This window comes from Staurois parvus, unplaced genomic scaffold, assembly GCF_062004578.1.
Source record: "Staurois parvus isolate SC_StPar_1 unplaced genomic scaffold, SC_StPar_1.0 ptg003545l, whole genome shotgun sequence".
NCBI classification, from domain to species: domain Eukaryota; kingdom Metazoa; phylum Chordata; class Amphibia; order Anura; family Ranidae; genus Staurois; species Staurois parvus.
The window spans coordinates 20123-36163 of NW_028321341.1; the positions used below are offsets into that span (position 1 = coordinate 20123).

Consider the following 16041-nt stretch of genomic DNA (forward strand, 5'->3'; position numbering starts at 1 on the left):
CACGTGTTACTGCACCGCGTGACACCAACCCTAGGGATGTCTCTGCTCAGCCTCCAACTAAAAATAATAATCTAGCTCCCCCTAGCTACCTAGGAAGGTGCTACACTACGATTTATACAGCTCTGCCCAGGGGCGAACTGACCATTTGGAAACTCGGGCACTGCCCGAGGGCCCGGGGTCAGTGGGGGCCCCATGAGATGCCCCTGATACCTTTTTCATAGGCTTTTTTGAGTTTGGGCAAGGACACAGGGGCCCCATGATCCCCTATTGCCTGGGGGCCCCATAAATTGTCAGTCCGCCCCTGGCTCTGCCATACAGCAAAATCCTGCCTGAAAGAGGAGTTGACCTGATCCTTTCACACGGCAGTTTCACTTTGATTTGCAGGTCTTCTCCCCACATCCCAGGACCTACAGTCATCCTCAGACAAAGAGGGACAAATATAAACCTTTCATAAGTAAGCCAAACAAATGATCATTCAACATTGTTTTTACAGGACCTATAATGACTGGTTCTCTTTAACATTCCAAAGCCCTTCATGGCTTGTCATTATGTATCATGGCTTTTGGTAATATCACCTCTAAATATTAGGTGTACAATTATACAAAGCTCCCGATTGTCTCCAGTTTTGGGGGACAGTCTACTCCTTTGGCTCGAATCCTTCTTTTCCCCCCAAACTGTCCCTCATATTTATTTTGTACTCACTGGCCATAATGTCCCCCATTTCCTCTGAGCTGTACAAGAGACATAGCCATCGGTTACACATTATTCTTCATTGAGGAAGCTACCATAGAAGAAATCTGAATTTGGTTACAATGACTGTCATTGGTGATGTTTTTAGAATTTCCCAATATATTGATTATTGATTTGTTGCTTTGCCATTTTTCTTGTTTTGTATATATTATAAACTTTTAATAGAACGCTACGGGTGTGATCATATACATCTTAATATACATCCATGAGCGGCACAGCAGCAAAGACAGTGACTGGACATCTTGGCAGGTTGCTCTGGGGGGGGGCTTTGAACCCCCCTGACCCCCCCCCCTTATCTACGTCCCTGACATCCATTGACCATCAGCTTCTTTGGTGTCCACATTTTTCTCTCCTGGACATCTTTGAAAGTCTGGAAATATAAGCGCCAACAGGGTCACGGTGCAGATTTTGTCGCATCCTCGTGTCACTGATTGGTGTCACAGTTGCCTGTATTCAGGAGGTACACGAACTGTCGATTCTAGAAGCGGAAGGTCAGTTCTGTTCCGGAAATCTCCCTCCGGTAATACTCATCCAGCCTCTCACTCTGGGCCACTGTGAAATGGTTCTTCCAATCACCACAGATTCCTAGAGAGGGAAATCAGGGACACGGAAAGCTGGTGTCACAGAAAGATTCTAGATATGATTTTTAGATTTTGGATACAAAAAGTTTGGAATTTAAAGAGTAACTTCACTTTTGTTGAGAAAAAAACATTCCTATTTGTGGGAAAAAAAGGACATAAATTTCATTCGGGTGCAGCGTTGCATGACTGCGCAATTGTCAGTTAAAGTAACGCAGCACCGTGTTGCAAAACGTGGCCTGGTCAGGAAGGGGGGGCATCCTCTGGAGGGCAAGGGGGTAATTTATATTAATTAAGCAAGAGACACAGAGAAGCGGCTCCATTTGCATTGGCTTTACTGACATGACCCCATTGGGCACCAACTGCCTACAAGTACGCCCTCCCTTGTGAAGTGACAATCAGGGTACACTGCTTTCACCGATTGTATTACCCCCCTGGACTATTGCAGCAGCATGGAGGTTGTAGTGGGGCCTCCTTGACATCCGCCTAGTTTGCTTTGAGGACATTCCAGCACTGCTCCTTCGCATTGTGAACAGGTGGAATGCCTTATCTTATATCTTCCTTCTCAGCTCTTCTCATTTAATATTTTCTCGCTGTATTTCCCCATAGGGACTTTTTCCTGACATAGTTACTGTAACAGAAATAAACTGGTAGAGGTACCAGCCCTTTCCTACATTACCAGAATCCATATTTAATGCTGATATGTCTCTGGTGGGGATTTCCCAATTTCTTTTGGTCCTGTAATTCGTGTAGAGAAAAACCTTCAGCCAGAAAATCCAATGCAAGCTGGTTGTGGTCTGACAAAGGGGCCCGCCCCAAAACATGTAGTCACCAGACTGTACCAGCTGCATCCAGTTGCTGTTGATGCTTCCCATGCCCATCACGGACCACCAGTTTTGACCTAGTTTTCATCACCAACCTCAGAGCATCCTCAGTGTTGCACGGGGTGGCAATCCATGGTCATTGGTGCCCATACTATGGCACCTTCCTTGGGAACATTTTGCCCTCACCTTGCATTCATTCCCAGTCACTTCTGATGCTGATGTCACTTCTGGCCATGGCCGGCCGATCACCGGAGTCCAGCCATGGTATCACCACTGACCCTTGTTCCAGTTCCTTGGTAAGATTCCCTTGGTTTTTTCCATCTTTCCTTTGGTTTTTTCCATCACACCAGGCATTGGCACCTTCCACCCTGTCCATTGGTGCCCTTACTATGGCACTTTCCTTGGGAACATTCCCAGTCACTTCTGATGCTGATGTCACTTCTGGCCATGGCCGGCCGATCACCGGAGTCCAGCCATGGTATCACCACTGACCCTTGTTCCAGTTCCTTGGTAAGACTCCCTTGGTTTTTTCCATCTTTCCTTTGTTTTTTTCTATCACACCAGGCATTGGCACCTTCCACCCTGTCCATTGGTGCCCTTACTATGGCACTTTTCTTGGGAACATTTCCGCCCTCACCTTGCATCATTCCCAGTCACTTCTGATGCAGATGTCACTTCTGGCCATGGCCGGCCGATCACTGGAGTCCCTGGTGTCACCACTGACCCTTGTTCCAGCTCATTGGTAAGATTCCCTTGATTTTTTCCATCACACCAAGCATTGGCTCCTTCCACCCTGTCCATTGGTGCCCTTACTATGGCACTTTTCTTGGGAACATTTCCGCCCTCACCTTGCATCATTCCCAGTCACTTCTGATGCTGATGTCACTTCTGGCCATGGCCAGCCGATCACTGGTGTCCCTGGTGTCACCACTGACCCTTGTTCCAGCTCATTGGTAAGATTCCCTTGGTTTTTTCCATCACACCAGGCATTGGCACCTTCCATCCTGTCCATTGGTGCCCTTACTATGGCACTTTCCTTGGGAACATTTCCGCCCTCACCTTGCATCATTCCCAGTCACTTCTGATGCTGATGTCACTTCTGGCCATGGCCGACCGATCACTGGAGTCCCTGGTATCACCACTGACCCTTGTTCCAGTTCCTTGGTAAGATTCCCTTGGTTTTTTCCGTCACACCAGGCATTGGCACCTTTCACCCTGTCCATTGGTGCCCTTACTATGGCACTTTTCTTGGGAACATTTCCGCCCTCACCTTGCATCATTCCCAGTCACTTCTGATGCTGATGTCACTTCTGGCCATGGTCGGCCGATCACTGGAGTCCTTGGTGTCACCACTGACCCTTGGCATTTGCCATTGAACCCCAGAATTGGCAGGTCCACTACTGGCGCCCTGAGCTTCTCACAGATGAGAGCAGGTTCACCCTGAGCACATGTGACAGGCGTGAAAGGGTCTGGAGAAGCCATGGAGAACGTTCTGCTGCCTGTAACATGGTTCAGCATGACCGTCTTGGTGGTGGGTCAGTGATGGTCTGGGGAGGAATATCCATGGAGGGACACAGACCTCTACAGGCTAGACAATGGCACCCTGACTGCCATTAGGTATCGGGATGAAATCCTTGGACCCATTGTCAGACCCTACGCTGGTGCAGTGGGTCCTGGGTTCCTCCTGGTGCATGACAATGCCCGGCCTCATGTGGGGAGAGTGTGCAGACAGTTCCTGGAGGATGAAGGAATTGATACCATTGAATGGCCCCCATGCTCACCTGACCTAAATCCAATAGAACACCTCTGGGATGTCATGTTTCGGTCCATCCGACGCCGCCAGGTTGCATCTCAGACTGTCCAGGAGCTCATACAAGCACGTGAGGGCCATACAAACTACTGAGGACCATTCTGAGTTGCTGCAATGACATTTCAGCAAAATGGACTCGGTTGCTGCATCATTTCTTCACTTTGATTTTGGGGGTGTCTTTGAATTCATTCCTCTGGAAATTAATTTCATTTCCATCAAACGATGGGGCGTCCTTACATTCCGAACACATTAACCAGTCCATATCAGTATAGAGATCCAGCAGGAGATTTCTCCTCATTGAGATCTGATGTGTTTTCAAAGTGTTCCTTTAATTTTTTTTTGAGCAGTGTATATATGTATGAAAAAAAATTATATATATATATTTGTATATACAGTGTATTGAATATATATATATATGTATACAGTATACTATATATAGTATGTAGTATATACAGTATGTATGCAGTAGTTCCTCTTTCAGCAGACAGGTGGTGGTATTGTACCTTTCCTCATGAACGGGGAGATGGAATGGTCCATGATGGTGGAGGAGATGGCTGTGTAGTTAGTGAGGGGATTCTTTTTCATTGCCTTGAAAGATGTATGTTGACAAATCCTGTCCACAACCTCTTCGGAGAAGTCTTTCCCTAAAAACTTGACAACTTTTTGGATCTCACGACTTGGATCCTAGTGAAAAGAAGAAGTGTTAAATGAAATGTAAACCTGAACTGGATGACTGATTACTAAAGCATTGGGTATCGTAAACATTTTTTTTTTTAAATACAACACTGTGTTCTACTTTTTCATCCTTTCCCATTTGAGTTTTGCCGATCTCCTTCAGCCTCTTCCAGCCACTTCCTGTCGGAATGCATTTTTTCCAGCAACAGCTGCACCTCTGGACTGGCTTATTAATAATGACAGCATAGGAGATGTTGGAAGAGCTACTTTATAGATGCCAACTGTCCCAGATCTTGGACTTCAGCCCCGATGATGCTGTGTCCCGGGTGATGTCCTAGTGTCACCCGTTCTGCATGCACAGTAACTCATAAAGGCATTCATTTTGGTGATCGGGGGCCATGAATGGGTGGTCCCTGCAAAATTAGAGGAGTGGATAGGACTGAGCACTTTAGTAATTTGGCAGGAGTTGGGTGAGACCCTGTTGGGACCCGGGTGGGGCTACCCTGTGTTGGGTTGGGTGGGGCTACCCTGGGTTGGGTTGGGTGAGGCTACATGGGGTTGGGTTGGGTTGGGAAGGTGCTGCCTGAGGTTGGGTGGGGCTACCCTGGGTTGGGTTGGGCTGCCAGAAGTTGGGTGGGGCTACCCTGGGTTGGGTTGGGTGAGGCTACATGGGGTTGGGTTGGGTTGGGTGGGGCTACCCTGGGTTGGGTGGCGCTGCCAGAGGTTGGGTGGGGCAACCCTGGGTTGGGTTGGGTTGGGTGGGGCTGCCCAGGGTTGGGTGGGGCTGGGGCAGACGGTTGGCGGAGTTACTATAACTATGTTCCAGGAACCAAGGACTGAAATATTGGTGAGTATACTAGGTGTAGTCTCCATCATCGTGACAGGGTGACAGTGCAGGAGCACAATTTAACTATTTAAAGACCATCTGCAGTACATTTACTGTGGGCGGGTGGCCCCTCTGTGCTGGATCACATACATGTGCGTGATCCAGCATTTCTGGGTAGAGGACACTCTCCCCGCTTGGTCTGTGCTATCATTCGGTACAGCAGCAGTCAGTTAGCAGGTCCCAGCCAATGGTTTATGGTTGGGACCTGTTGATCGGCTTAACGAATCACAGTACAGGGCGCTGTGTCTACTAACAACACAGGGCTCTGCACAGACAGCAGGTTAATGAAAGCTGCAGATTTATAAAAGATTGAAAATGACTTCTGAAATATGAACTTGTTCCTATGACCTATGTTACTTTGCACTCAAATGTTTCTCCCTCAGCTGGAAGGGAAGACTTACTTCTAACATGTCCTCGTAGAATACGTACAGAATGTTCTTCTGCTCCTTCAGGTTCCACCAGTCCCTTACATGAGCTCCCCAGGGGCCGAAACCGACTACAACAGACAAGATGTTCCTTAGTGGATGGTCAATAAAATCGGCGACTGATAAAGCCTTGTGGTTGCCCCTCACCGTTTCCTTGGATGAACCTCTCTAGGTACTCCTCCCAGGATCCCGGGTCTGGATGCAGCTGGTTCATCTTATCGAAATGAAAGTAGGACACGACCACGTCTTTAGGGTTCCTCGCTACGTAGATTATCTAATGATAACAGAAAAGGTCGGTCAAAACTTCCAGCCAAAGAGAACGAAAGGACAGTGAAGTTCAAGTAAAGATTAGGTATAGCCAAAAACGATTATGTAGGAAAGGGATGGAGTCCGAAACGCGTTGGAGGTTCTGTGTGAACATATTACAAATCGTTAAAGTGACTTGGACTCTTTCACTATTTGGTTCGATGCCCTTGTTGTATTCTGATGCTTTAATCCTATTCTGGGTACCCACCAATGGGAACCTTGTATGTGGCCACCTTTGCAGAACCAGTGAGCTTGAAGAATGAGGTTTCCTTCCTTTAATCGAATAGATACCTCTTGAATAGGTCAATTTAGGCATAAAAACCCCTTTTGCTTTTTTTTTCTAAGTGTCTCACTTGGGAGATTTTTCTTTATGTCCTGTCCCAGAATTGCAACAGAAAGTGAGGAAACTCTTACAAAAAAAGCCCTCTTAGACCCTTGTCAAATACTGATTATGTAGGAAAGGGATGGCTTCCGAAACGCGTTGGAGGTTCTATGTGATTGTATTACGAATCATTAAAGTGACTTGGACTCTTTCACCATTTGGTTCGATGCCCTTGTTGTATTTTCATGCTAAATCCTATTCTGGGTACCGACCAACGGGAACCTTGTTGTATGTGGGCCACCTTGGCAGAACCAGAGAGCTTGAAGAATGAGGTTTCCTTCCTTTGAATGAATAGATACCTCTTGAATATGTAAATTTAGGCATAAAAACCCCTCTTGCTTTTTTTTTTCCTATCTGTGTCTTAAATGGGAGATTTATCTTTATGTTCTGTCCCAGAATTGCAACAGAAAGTGAGGAAACTCTTAAAAAAGCCCCCTTAGACCCTTGTCATTGTCCCCCTTGAAAGAGTTTCTTTTTTTACTGGTGACAATAGTCATATTTTGGATTTTCCATCACTTCCTGTCTTGGTGACACCAGGACAGACAGGGTGAAACTCCCCATTGGGGACACAGCAATAAAAAACCTCCATCATTTCTGAACCACACCAAAGATCTTGGTTACGGAACCGGCATGGGAACTGTGCAAAATACGACATCTCTGACACCTATATACGATATGCTAGCTGCACGATTTTAAGTGGGGTGATTTAAATGACAGGAGTTGGTATATTATGGAAATATCCAACGTATGTACAAAGATAATCCATGACTTTCTTTTATCTGCGTATTTTATATAGGATTGGTTATCATAATTTTTGAAGAAAGTCATATTCCCGGTCCGACTGGAGTATAGTGTCAATGTGGGACAGGCAGCTCTCCATCATAGACCCCCCCCCTGACACATTTCACCTTAAATACTAGGCTATGACTAAGCCCCGTAGGTGGCTGCATTCACTATATCCACTCTCCCCGGACCCCGCATTCACTATATCCGCTCTCCCCGGACCCCGCATTCACTATATCCGCTCTCCCTGGACCCTGCATTCACTATATCCGATCTCCCCGGACCCCGCATTTACTATATCCGCTCTCCCCGGACCCCGCATTCACTATATCTGGTCTCCCCGGACCCCGCATTCACTATATCTGGTCTCCCCGGACCCTGCATTCACTATATCCGCTCTCCCCGGACCCCGCATTCACTATATCCGCTCTCCCTGGACCCTGCATTCACTATATCCGATCTCCCCGGACCCCGCATTTACTATATCCGCTCTCCCCGGACCCTGCATTCACTATATCTGGTCTCCCCAGACCCTGCATTCACTATATCCGCTCTCCCCGGACCCTGCATTCACTATATCTGGTCTCCCCAGACCCTGCATTCACTATATCCGCTCTCCCCGGACCCTGCATTCACTATATCCGCTCTCCCCGGACCCTGCATTCACTATATCTGGTCTCCCCGGACCCCACATTCACTATATCTGGTCTCCCCGGACCCCACATTCACTATATCCACTCTCCCCGGACCCCGCATTCACTATATCTGCTCTCCCTGGACCCTGCATTCACTATATCCGCTCTCCCCGGACCCCGCATTCACTATATCTGGTCTCTCCGGACCCTGCATTCACTATATCTGGTCTCCCTGGACCCTGCATTCACTATATCTGGTCTCACACAGTACACAGAACATGGAAATGTATTTATTTTAGTAAATATAACTGCTAAATACCTTTTCTCATCAGCAGTATAGAGCAGTCTAGTGACTTCTTTTAGTGTCCAGCAGAGCACTGGTTAATCTTGTAGGAGGAGTTTTCATTCTCCTCTGACTGTCCTATGAGGCTACATAACCTCTGTCTGGATAGTGCTGATTGGCCCTGTGATGATCACATGCACCCCCCTCAGGATCAGAGAAGACAGGATCAAACAGTCTTTTTACACAATGCAGAGGATTAACCCCTTAAACTCAGTTCCACACTGAGTATTACTGCATCTACAGACTGATGTTACTGCTGTGGGTTTAGTTACATTTTAAAGAGAAATCTGGTCTCAAACTATCTAATCTTAAACATGCTCCCCCCACCACTAGTTGAAGCTCGTAGGAGGAGTTTTCATTCTCCCCTGATTGTCCTATGAGGCTGCAGGACCCTTGACCCTCTGTCTGATCAGTACTGATTGGCCCTGTGCTGATCACACACTCTTCCAAGAAAAAAAAAAAACTCTCTAGCAATACACACCAAACTGAGCATGTGCACCTTGCCCCCAAGGCTCTGTCCTATCAGCAGATGGATCGGGGACAGTAGAAGAAGGGAAGGAACAGAGAAGACAGGATCACACAGCCTTTTTACACAATGATAAGGAAAAATCTGTAAAATATTTGCAGCCTGGGGGGGAGAGGGGGGGGGGGGTCATTTATATTGGACATCCGTTGGGAACGTTTTGAATATTAGGCATTGGTAATTCCTTCAAAATCTAAATATTCTGGAACTGGAAACTGACTAGAAAAGCATAATTCACGGGATTCAGGATTAAGGTGACTGTAAACCCTTCCATATACCCAATAAAGTGACCGGCCTCAGGAATGAAACAAATCCTCCTACACAAGCTGTACTCATTTATGGGCAGCCGCCTGCCTCCTACATCCATTCAAAGTGCTGAATTTATAAAGCTCCTCTGAGAGTTCAGAAAAAAGTGGGTGGGGAGCTAAAACTACACACTGCAGAGAACAGTGAGGAGAGCGCTGATAGCTGATTGGAGGAAAGGGACACCCCCCCCCCTTCCGCACAGCTCACAAGAACAGAGCCGAAGCTGTCAAAAACCAAAAAAAAACTCTAGCAGTGCACACCAAACTGAGCATGTGCAGCTTGCCCCCAAGGCTCTGTCCTATCAGCATATGGATTGGGGACAGTAGAAGAAGGGAAGGATCAGAGAAGACAGGATCAAACAGGTCCCTCCCCTGTCACCATTTTTCTCTTGGTGTCTGAAAAACTTGTCAGAAGTGGTTCATGCTGATAGCAGAGGAAGGAGGCAGCGGACTGAAATGACACTCAGTGCTCTGGACTGAGACAAGTACACACTATAGAGAGATAGGCTTTGTTCATATTTCATGTCTGAGGTTTACAACCATTTCAGGGCTTTGCTATTCAGTTTCCAGTTCTGGAACATTTAGACCAAATATGTGAAATATTCCCCTGGATGTTCCCTAGAAATGATTACCCCGAGACTATGAATAGTTGACCGATCGTTACTTAACTTTTTTTTGGCAGGCCTTGCCGGCATGTTTACACTTTTCCTGCAGCGCAACAAAGCTTTTCATTTATTTGTATTTTTTTTTTGGTTTCTTGGTATAAACAGTAAAAACCTGACAAGGGGCCTAACCCACCCCTATGCAGGCCATATATGGGTCGAATTCTGAACGATTTTTTGTCCAAAAATTGGAAACGTCGTTCGTTCGGTAATCATATTTGTTTCCGATTTAGTTTCGAATTTGATTCGAATTTGGATCATTTGTTATTTCAGACAAGATTTTGTTTTTATTTCAGATTCGTTTAAGTTCATTACAACTGTAATTAGGGAATTCGGATACATCCGAATCTCCAAATAATAAAAATGTCTGAATTGTGATTGGGAAGGAAAGATACGAGACACCTCCGACCCAGCCCACCATACCCACCATAGCCTTACCCGAACGTTCTCATCCAACAATGATTGTGGGAAGAGCGGTAAAGGTAGGTGAGTCTTGATCACTCTCGGGGAGGCCACCGATTCCAATATTTCACTCCCTGGAAAAAGACAGAAGAGTTCAAGAGGCCCTGATGAGGGGAGTTTCTATCTTGTGAAACGCGTCGGATGTGGATTACATGTCCTAAAAAGATAATTCTTACTGAACCGAATCGAGCTCGGAGGAGTTCTCATCCTTCTAATGCTCTTCAGCTGAACTTCTCAAGTTTATGGAGGACGACGGCCTGGGAAATACTTCCAAAACCTTCCGCGCCCCAAGAGTTCAAATAGAAAAAGTTTATATTGACCAGGGCTTTAATTTCAGTGGGTGCGAGGGGGGGGCGCAGTTCCGGCACCTCCAGCACTGAATGTAAGTAATGGCAAAGGCTGCTGGGGTGTGCTGGAAGGTCTTCTGATGCTGGCTGCTGTGTGATCCATTGTAACAATAGGGGATCTATTTTTGCATGGTGATCTATTGTTACCGGAGGGGATCTATTTTTTGTGTGGTGATCTATTGTTAGGGGAGGGGACCTATTTTTGCGTGGTGATCTATTGTAACAATAGGGGGTCTATTTTTGCGTGGTGATCTATTGTTATGGGAGGGGATCTATTTTTGCGTGGTGATCTATTGTTATGGGAGGGGATCTATTTTTGCGTGGTGATCTATTGTTACCGGAGGGGACCTATTTTTGCGTGGTGATCTTTTGTTGCAGTAAGGGACCTATTTTTGTGTGGTGATCTATTGTTAAGGGAGGGGATCTATTTTTGCGTGGTGATCTATTGTTATGGGAGGGGACCTATTTTTGTGTGGTGATCTATTGTTACCGGAGGGGACCTATGTTTGCGTGGTGATCTTTTGTTATGGGAGGGGACCTATTTTTGCATGGTGATCTATTCTTACAGGAGGGGACCTATTTTTGCGTGGTGATCTATTGTTACGGGAAGGGACCTATTTTTGCGTGGTGATCTTTTGTTACGGGAAGGGACCTATTTTTGCGTGGTGATCTTTTGTTACCGGAGGGGACCTATTTTTGCATGGTGATCCATTGTTATGGGAGGGGACCTATTTTTGCATGGTGATCTATTGTTACTGGAGGAGACCTTATTTTTGCATGGTGATCTATTCTTACTGGAGGGCCCTATTTTTGCATGGTGATCTATTGTTAAGGGAGGGGACCTATTTTTGCGTGGTGATCTATTGTTAAGGGAGGGGACCTATTTTTTGTGTGGTAATCTATTTTTACCGGAGGGGACCTATTTTTGTGTGATGATCTATTGTTACGGGAGGAAACTTATTTTTGCGTGGTGATCTATTGTTACGGGAGGGGACCTATTTTTGCGTGGTGATCTATTGTTATGGGAGGGGACCTATTTTTGCGTGGTGATCTATTGTTATGGGAGGGGACCTATTTTTGCGTGGTGATCTATTGTTAAGGGAGGGGACCTATTTTGCGTGGTGATCTATGGTGGTCTATTGATGCTGGCTACTGGGAGATCTGTTGTTAATGCTGGGGGTCTAATGTTGCTGGGGTGGTATTTTGTTGTGGGGGTCCTTTGCTACTATGGAGATCTATTGCTGCTGGAGGGGATCTAATGCTGCTGGCTGCAGGGAATTTATTCGTATTTAACAAATTCCATACAAATTACTTAGCAGCACAAAGTGATACTTGGTTCTGTATTCTCTAGAAGGGGTGGTACTGGGAGATGAGCAGGGGCCAACTGACAACTCATGGGGCCCCCAGGCAATAGGGGATCATGGGGCCCCTGTGTCCTTGCCCAAACTCAAAAAAGCCTATGAAAAAGGTACCAGGGGCATCTCATGGGGCCCCCTACTGACCCCGGGCCCTCGGGCGGTGCCCTAGTTTCCAAATGGTCAGTCCGCCCCTGGAGATGAGTAGGGGGGGGGGGGGTAACCAAGGAAGAGGTCTCGGAGGTGGGTAGGGGGGCAGTTACAATGGGTGACTCAGAAAGGGGGGTTCCTGCACCTGTCCTCTGAGAAAATAGCTCTGATATTCACACAATGTAAGGGATCCCTAAATGTGTATTGAAATGTTGGAATGTCTCTGGGTGGGGCTGGGTGTCACAGTGTGGAAATGGGGGGTTCTTAGGAGGTTAGGAGATCTGGCAGGAGACTTGGTGGTCCTGTAGTGAATGAGGTTTCTGGAGGGATCTGGAGGCAACTGCAGGGATGAGGTCTCTCCAGGAGGCTGGTGGTTTTGCAGGGGCACTATTGGAGAATGGAGGGCCCTACAGGGGTTGGGGGACACTGTTGGAGGTTGGGGGCACTATGGGGGGCTGGAGGTTCTGTAGTAAGCTAGGAGGCACCCCAGGGTGCTTGGTTGGTCTGTGGGAGGTTGGAGGGCATTGAGGGCTCCCGGGGGTTCTGGGGGCCATACAGGAGGTTGGTGCACACTATGGGAGGCTGGGGGGAGGGGGAGCACTAGTCCACGTGAATGGCTGCTGTATGAAAACTAATTGCATGATAAGCCAACTCAAGCTGTCCTACTTACCTGGACTTAGACTGGGCAGATGTGCTACTTGTGGATGAGCTGACCTGCCCTGGTCACCTCCAAAGCTTGTGGGTAAATCCAGGGTACAAGTGGTACAATGCTCATTATCTTTTCTGTATAGGTAAGCAAAAATAATCAGAACTTTCCAACAATAAAGCTTCAAACTTTTTCTAGGGATCAGATCTATATGGCCAGCTGAGCAGAGGATTTACAAACAGACGTGCTTAGTAGTGCAGACTTCTGCTTGCTCTGCGCTGCTTCCCCGAACTTCCAGTTTGGGAGCATGCATAAAACTTCCCTTGATCCCCCTCCTTGAGACTACATGTCCTATGTGTGCCATGCATGAGCTGTCTAGCTGTCTGTTGCTGTATGTCTCCCTAAGCCCGGGTATGGATCTGTCTCACACACGCATGGGTGGTTCCATAGGTTCCTGCAAGGCAATGTAGCCAATCAAGGAGATTAAACCAGCAGCAGGGATCTTTGGACTGACTCCAGGAAGAAGAAATGAACATAGTTTTTTTTTTCTTAAGCTCATTAGCGCCATCTAGTGCCAATAATGCAGTATTTTCCTGATTGAGATATTTCATGAAAACATACTACATTATTGCCACTAGACGGCGTGATCCTAGGAGATAAATCCTATTAGGAAGACGGACGCAAGGATTGGTGTATGACTACGCATATCTGTCGACACTTCACTACCTGGGGCGGACTGACCATTTGGAAACTCGGGCACTGCCCGAGGACCCGGGGTCAGTAGGGGGCCCCATGAGATGCCCCTAGTACCTTTTTCATAGGCTTTATTTAGTGTGGGTGAGGACACAGGGTCCCCATGATCCCCTATTGCCCGGGGGCCCCATGAGTTGTCAGTCCACCCCTGTTCACTACATAAGAAATATCATTTTTGGACACTGGATGATTTTTAGTGACTTTTTGGATTTATTTAGAAGATTCATTTGCAGATCACAATTTGGGTTTTTGCACGCATAATTTAATTTTTTTTTAATTAATATTTATGTGGCTCATTATCACCGTTTGCAAGGATTCATGGAGCCTGAGCAAATGACTGACCTGGAAGCACAGCAAATGTGTTATACATAGACCCCTAAAATTAACTTTAGTGTATTTTTTTTGTAGAAAATATGCGTTTCAGAAACATTTCTGCAAATATTTGTGAAATAAACATTTGAAAAGAGAAAAACAAACATATTCAGTATATTTGGACTCCCCCGGTCCAGGAGCGGACAGACCATTTGGCAACTCGGGCACTGCCCAAGGGCCCGGAGTCAGTAGGGGGCCCCATGAGATGCCCCTGGTACCTTTTTCATAGGCTTTTTTGAGTTTGGGCAAGGACACAGGGGCCCCATGATCCCCTATTGCCCGGGGGCCCCATGAGTTGTCAGTCCACCCCTGCCCCGGTCTTTTGAGGGCAGCAAAGCGTGCATATCCCAATAATCTCATTATGTGGTCCTAATGACGTTGAGTCCAGGGGTGGATTGACAACTCATGGGGCCCCTGTCTCTTCGCCCACACTCAAACCACACCCAAGAAAGCCTATGAAAGGTACCCGGGGCACCTCATGGGGCCCCCTACTGACCCCGGGCCCTTGGGAAGTACCCGAGAGCCTAAATGGTCAGTCCATCCCTGATTGAGTCCATCCCTAAGCACAGGAGTATTTGGGTTTTCCACTTCTACATAAACATTTGAAACTAGGACTATTTTTTCTTCCAGAAAATAATGTTTTGTGGGTTTTAATTAATCTTCGGGCCCAAATTGTGCCTTTTAACATGTCGAAATGACAAAAAACGACTCCGGAAGTGAAAAGGCTAGAAGCGTCTATGAAGAACGATGATGTTACAAAAATAAAAAGGTGTATTGCGTTTGGTTTCTCAGCACTGTAGTATCAAATCTGTACCACAAAGTCCCAAATGACTGACCTGGTGGTACCTCCCCCGGGACACGGAACTCCAGCATCGGAACCTTTTGGAAAATGGCATCCCTTCGGCTCTTCTCGATGTCTCCATCATTGAGGACAAGATCCACAATCTCACTCATCCAGGTTGTACCTAGGAGAAGAAGCATCCCAATGGTGAACGAGGATGGGGTTGAGTACCTTCACCAGTGGCTATAGGTACCCAGTGGTGTATTTAGGTTTTGTGCTGCCCTAGGCAACACAAAAATCGTCTGCCCCCCCACGGATATCAACCAACACCACCCCCCTTCCCCCTCCTGACATTGAGGGCCTGACATTGACCAACAACACCCTCGCCCCCCAACCAGGAGAACTTTCCACTACCCTCCCCCAGCGATAGAGAAAAAGACACTAATCTTCACAGCTCCAGACATCGTCAGGAACGAAAGTCAGGATCTACATACACCATCAAGCAGCCCGCAGTCTCGCTCGGATCCCACCTGGTTCCCATGGCGCACATGTCCCTTCTTTCATCCCTTCTTCTGGGGGAAAGTGCTGCCCCCCTGAAAACTGCCACCCTAGACAAGTACCTTGTTTGCCTTGTGGTAAATACACCCCTGTAGGTACCTGATTTTGGGTAGGTGGCTATGACAATATCATCTTCTCTGGCCTGGAAATGATCAGTAATCTCTTCTAAATTTTGGGCAAAAGGACAGAACATGGGAACTCCTCGGACGTTCACCAAATCTTGTCTACGCCATTCTGATGTTGAGGTCATCTCGGCAGCCTGCGATGAATGAAGAACGTTGCTGAGATACTTTGTTGTCCTTCAAAGATCTGATGTTCTTATGTGACCCGTCTCTTCTGTCGTTTTCAACCACCCTAAAATGATTAGTCACCAACAAAATCATTTTCTGCCAAGTAGGACGTACTTTTCCCCTTCGTTATCTCTCACCTACCAGTGTTCAGCAGTCTCCTAGTCCCTCCCTGCTTTACACAACACTTTCCCACACTCTTCTTAACTCTTTGTCTCTCCTCATGCCAGTCTGTTCTTCATAAAGAGCGTTCTGTTCCCTTGAGGCCGCCCACCCTAATCCTTCTGCCGTCTGAGGGGCTCTCGTGACTCCCTGTGTGGTTTTGTCGTTTCTTAACATCAACCTTCAGCGTTCAGACAAAAGTGTTCAATGCATTTAGAAAAGGATTGGTCTTCATTTATGGAGATTTGAAAGGTCTTACCCAAAAAGTTCCCGTATGAAAG

The 16041-nt window shown here is 46.9% G+C and overlaps 1 protein-coding gene across 1 annotated transcript; it reads right to left on the minus strand.

The window, feature by feature from the left end:
• Positions 1 to 751: 751 nt before the first annotated feature.
• LOC149427715 (sulfotransferase 1B1-like) lies at positions 752 to 15688 on the minus strand. The gene is made up of 7 exons (XM_089667741.1): positions 15407 to 15688; positions 14809 to 14933; positions 10326 to 10423; positions 6096 to 6222; positions 5925 to 6019; positions 4466 to 4646; positions 752 to 1335 (listed from the first exon to the last, which is right to left on the minus strand). Exons 1-7 carry the CDS (start codon positions 15559 to 15561, stop codon positions 1229 to 1231), a joined length of 888 nt encoding a protein of 295 aa, XP_089523867.1. The 5' UTR covers positions 15562 to 15688; the 3' UTR covers positions 752 to 1228.
• Between the last annotated feature and the right edge of the window lie 353 nt (positions 15689 to 16041).

Excerpts from the sequence above, each read along its gene's own strand:
- LOC149427715 (XM_089667741.1), bottom strand. The coding sequence starts at position 15,561 with ATGACCTCAACATCAGAATGGCGTAGACAAGATTTGGTGAACGTCCGA. Across the intron at positions 14,934-15,406 it reads ACCTACCCAAAATCAGGTAC|AACCTGGATGAGTGAGATTG; the intron begins CTACAGGGGTGT and ends TCTCCTAGGTAC. Across the intron at positions 6,223-10,325 it reads TGTTGGATGAGAACGTTCGG|ATAATCTACGTAGCGAGGAA; the intron begins GTAAGGCTATGG and ends TGTTATCATTAG.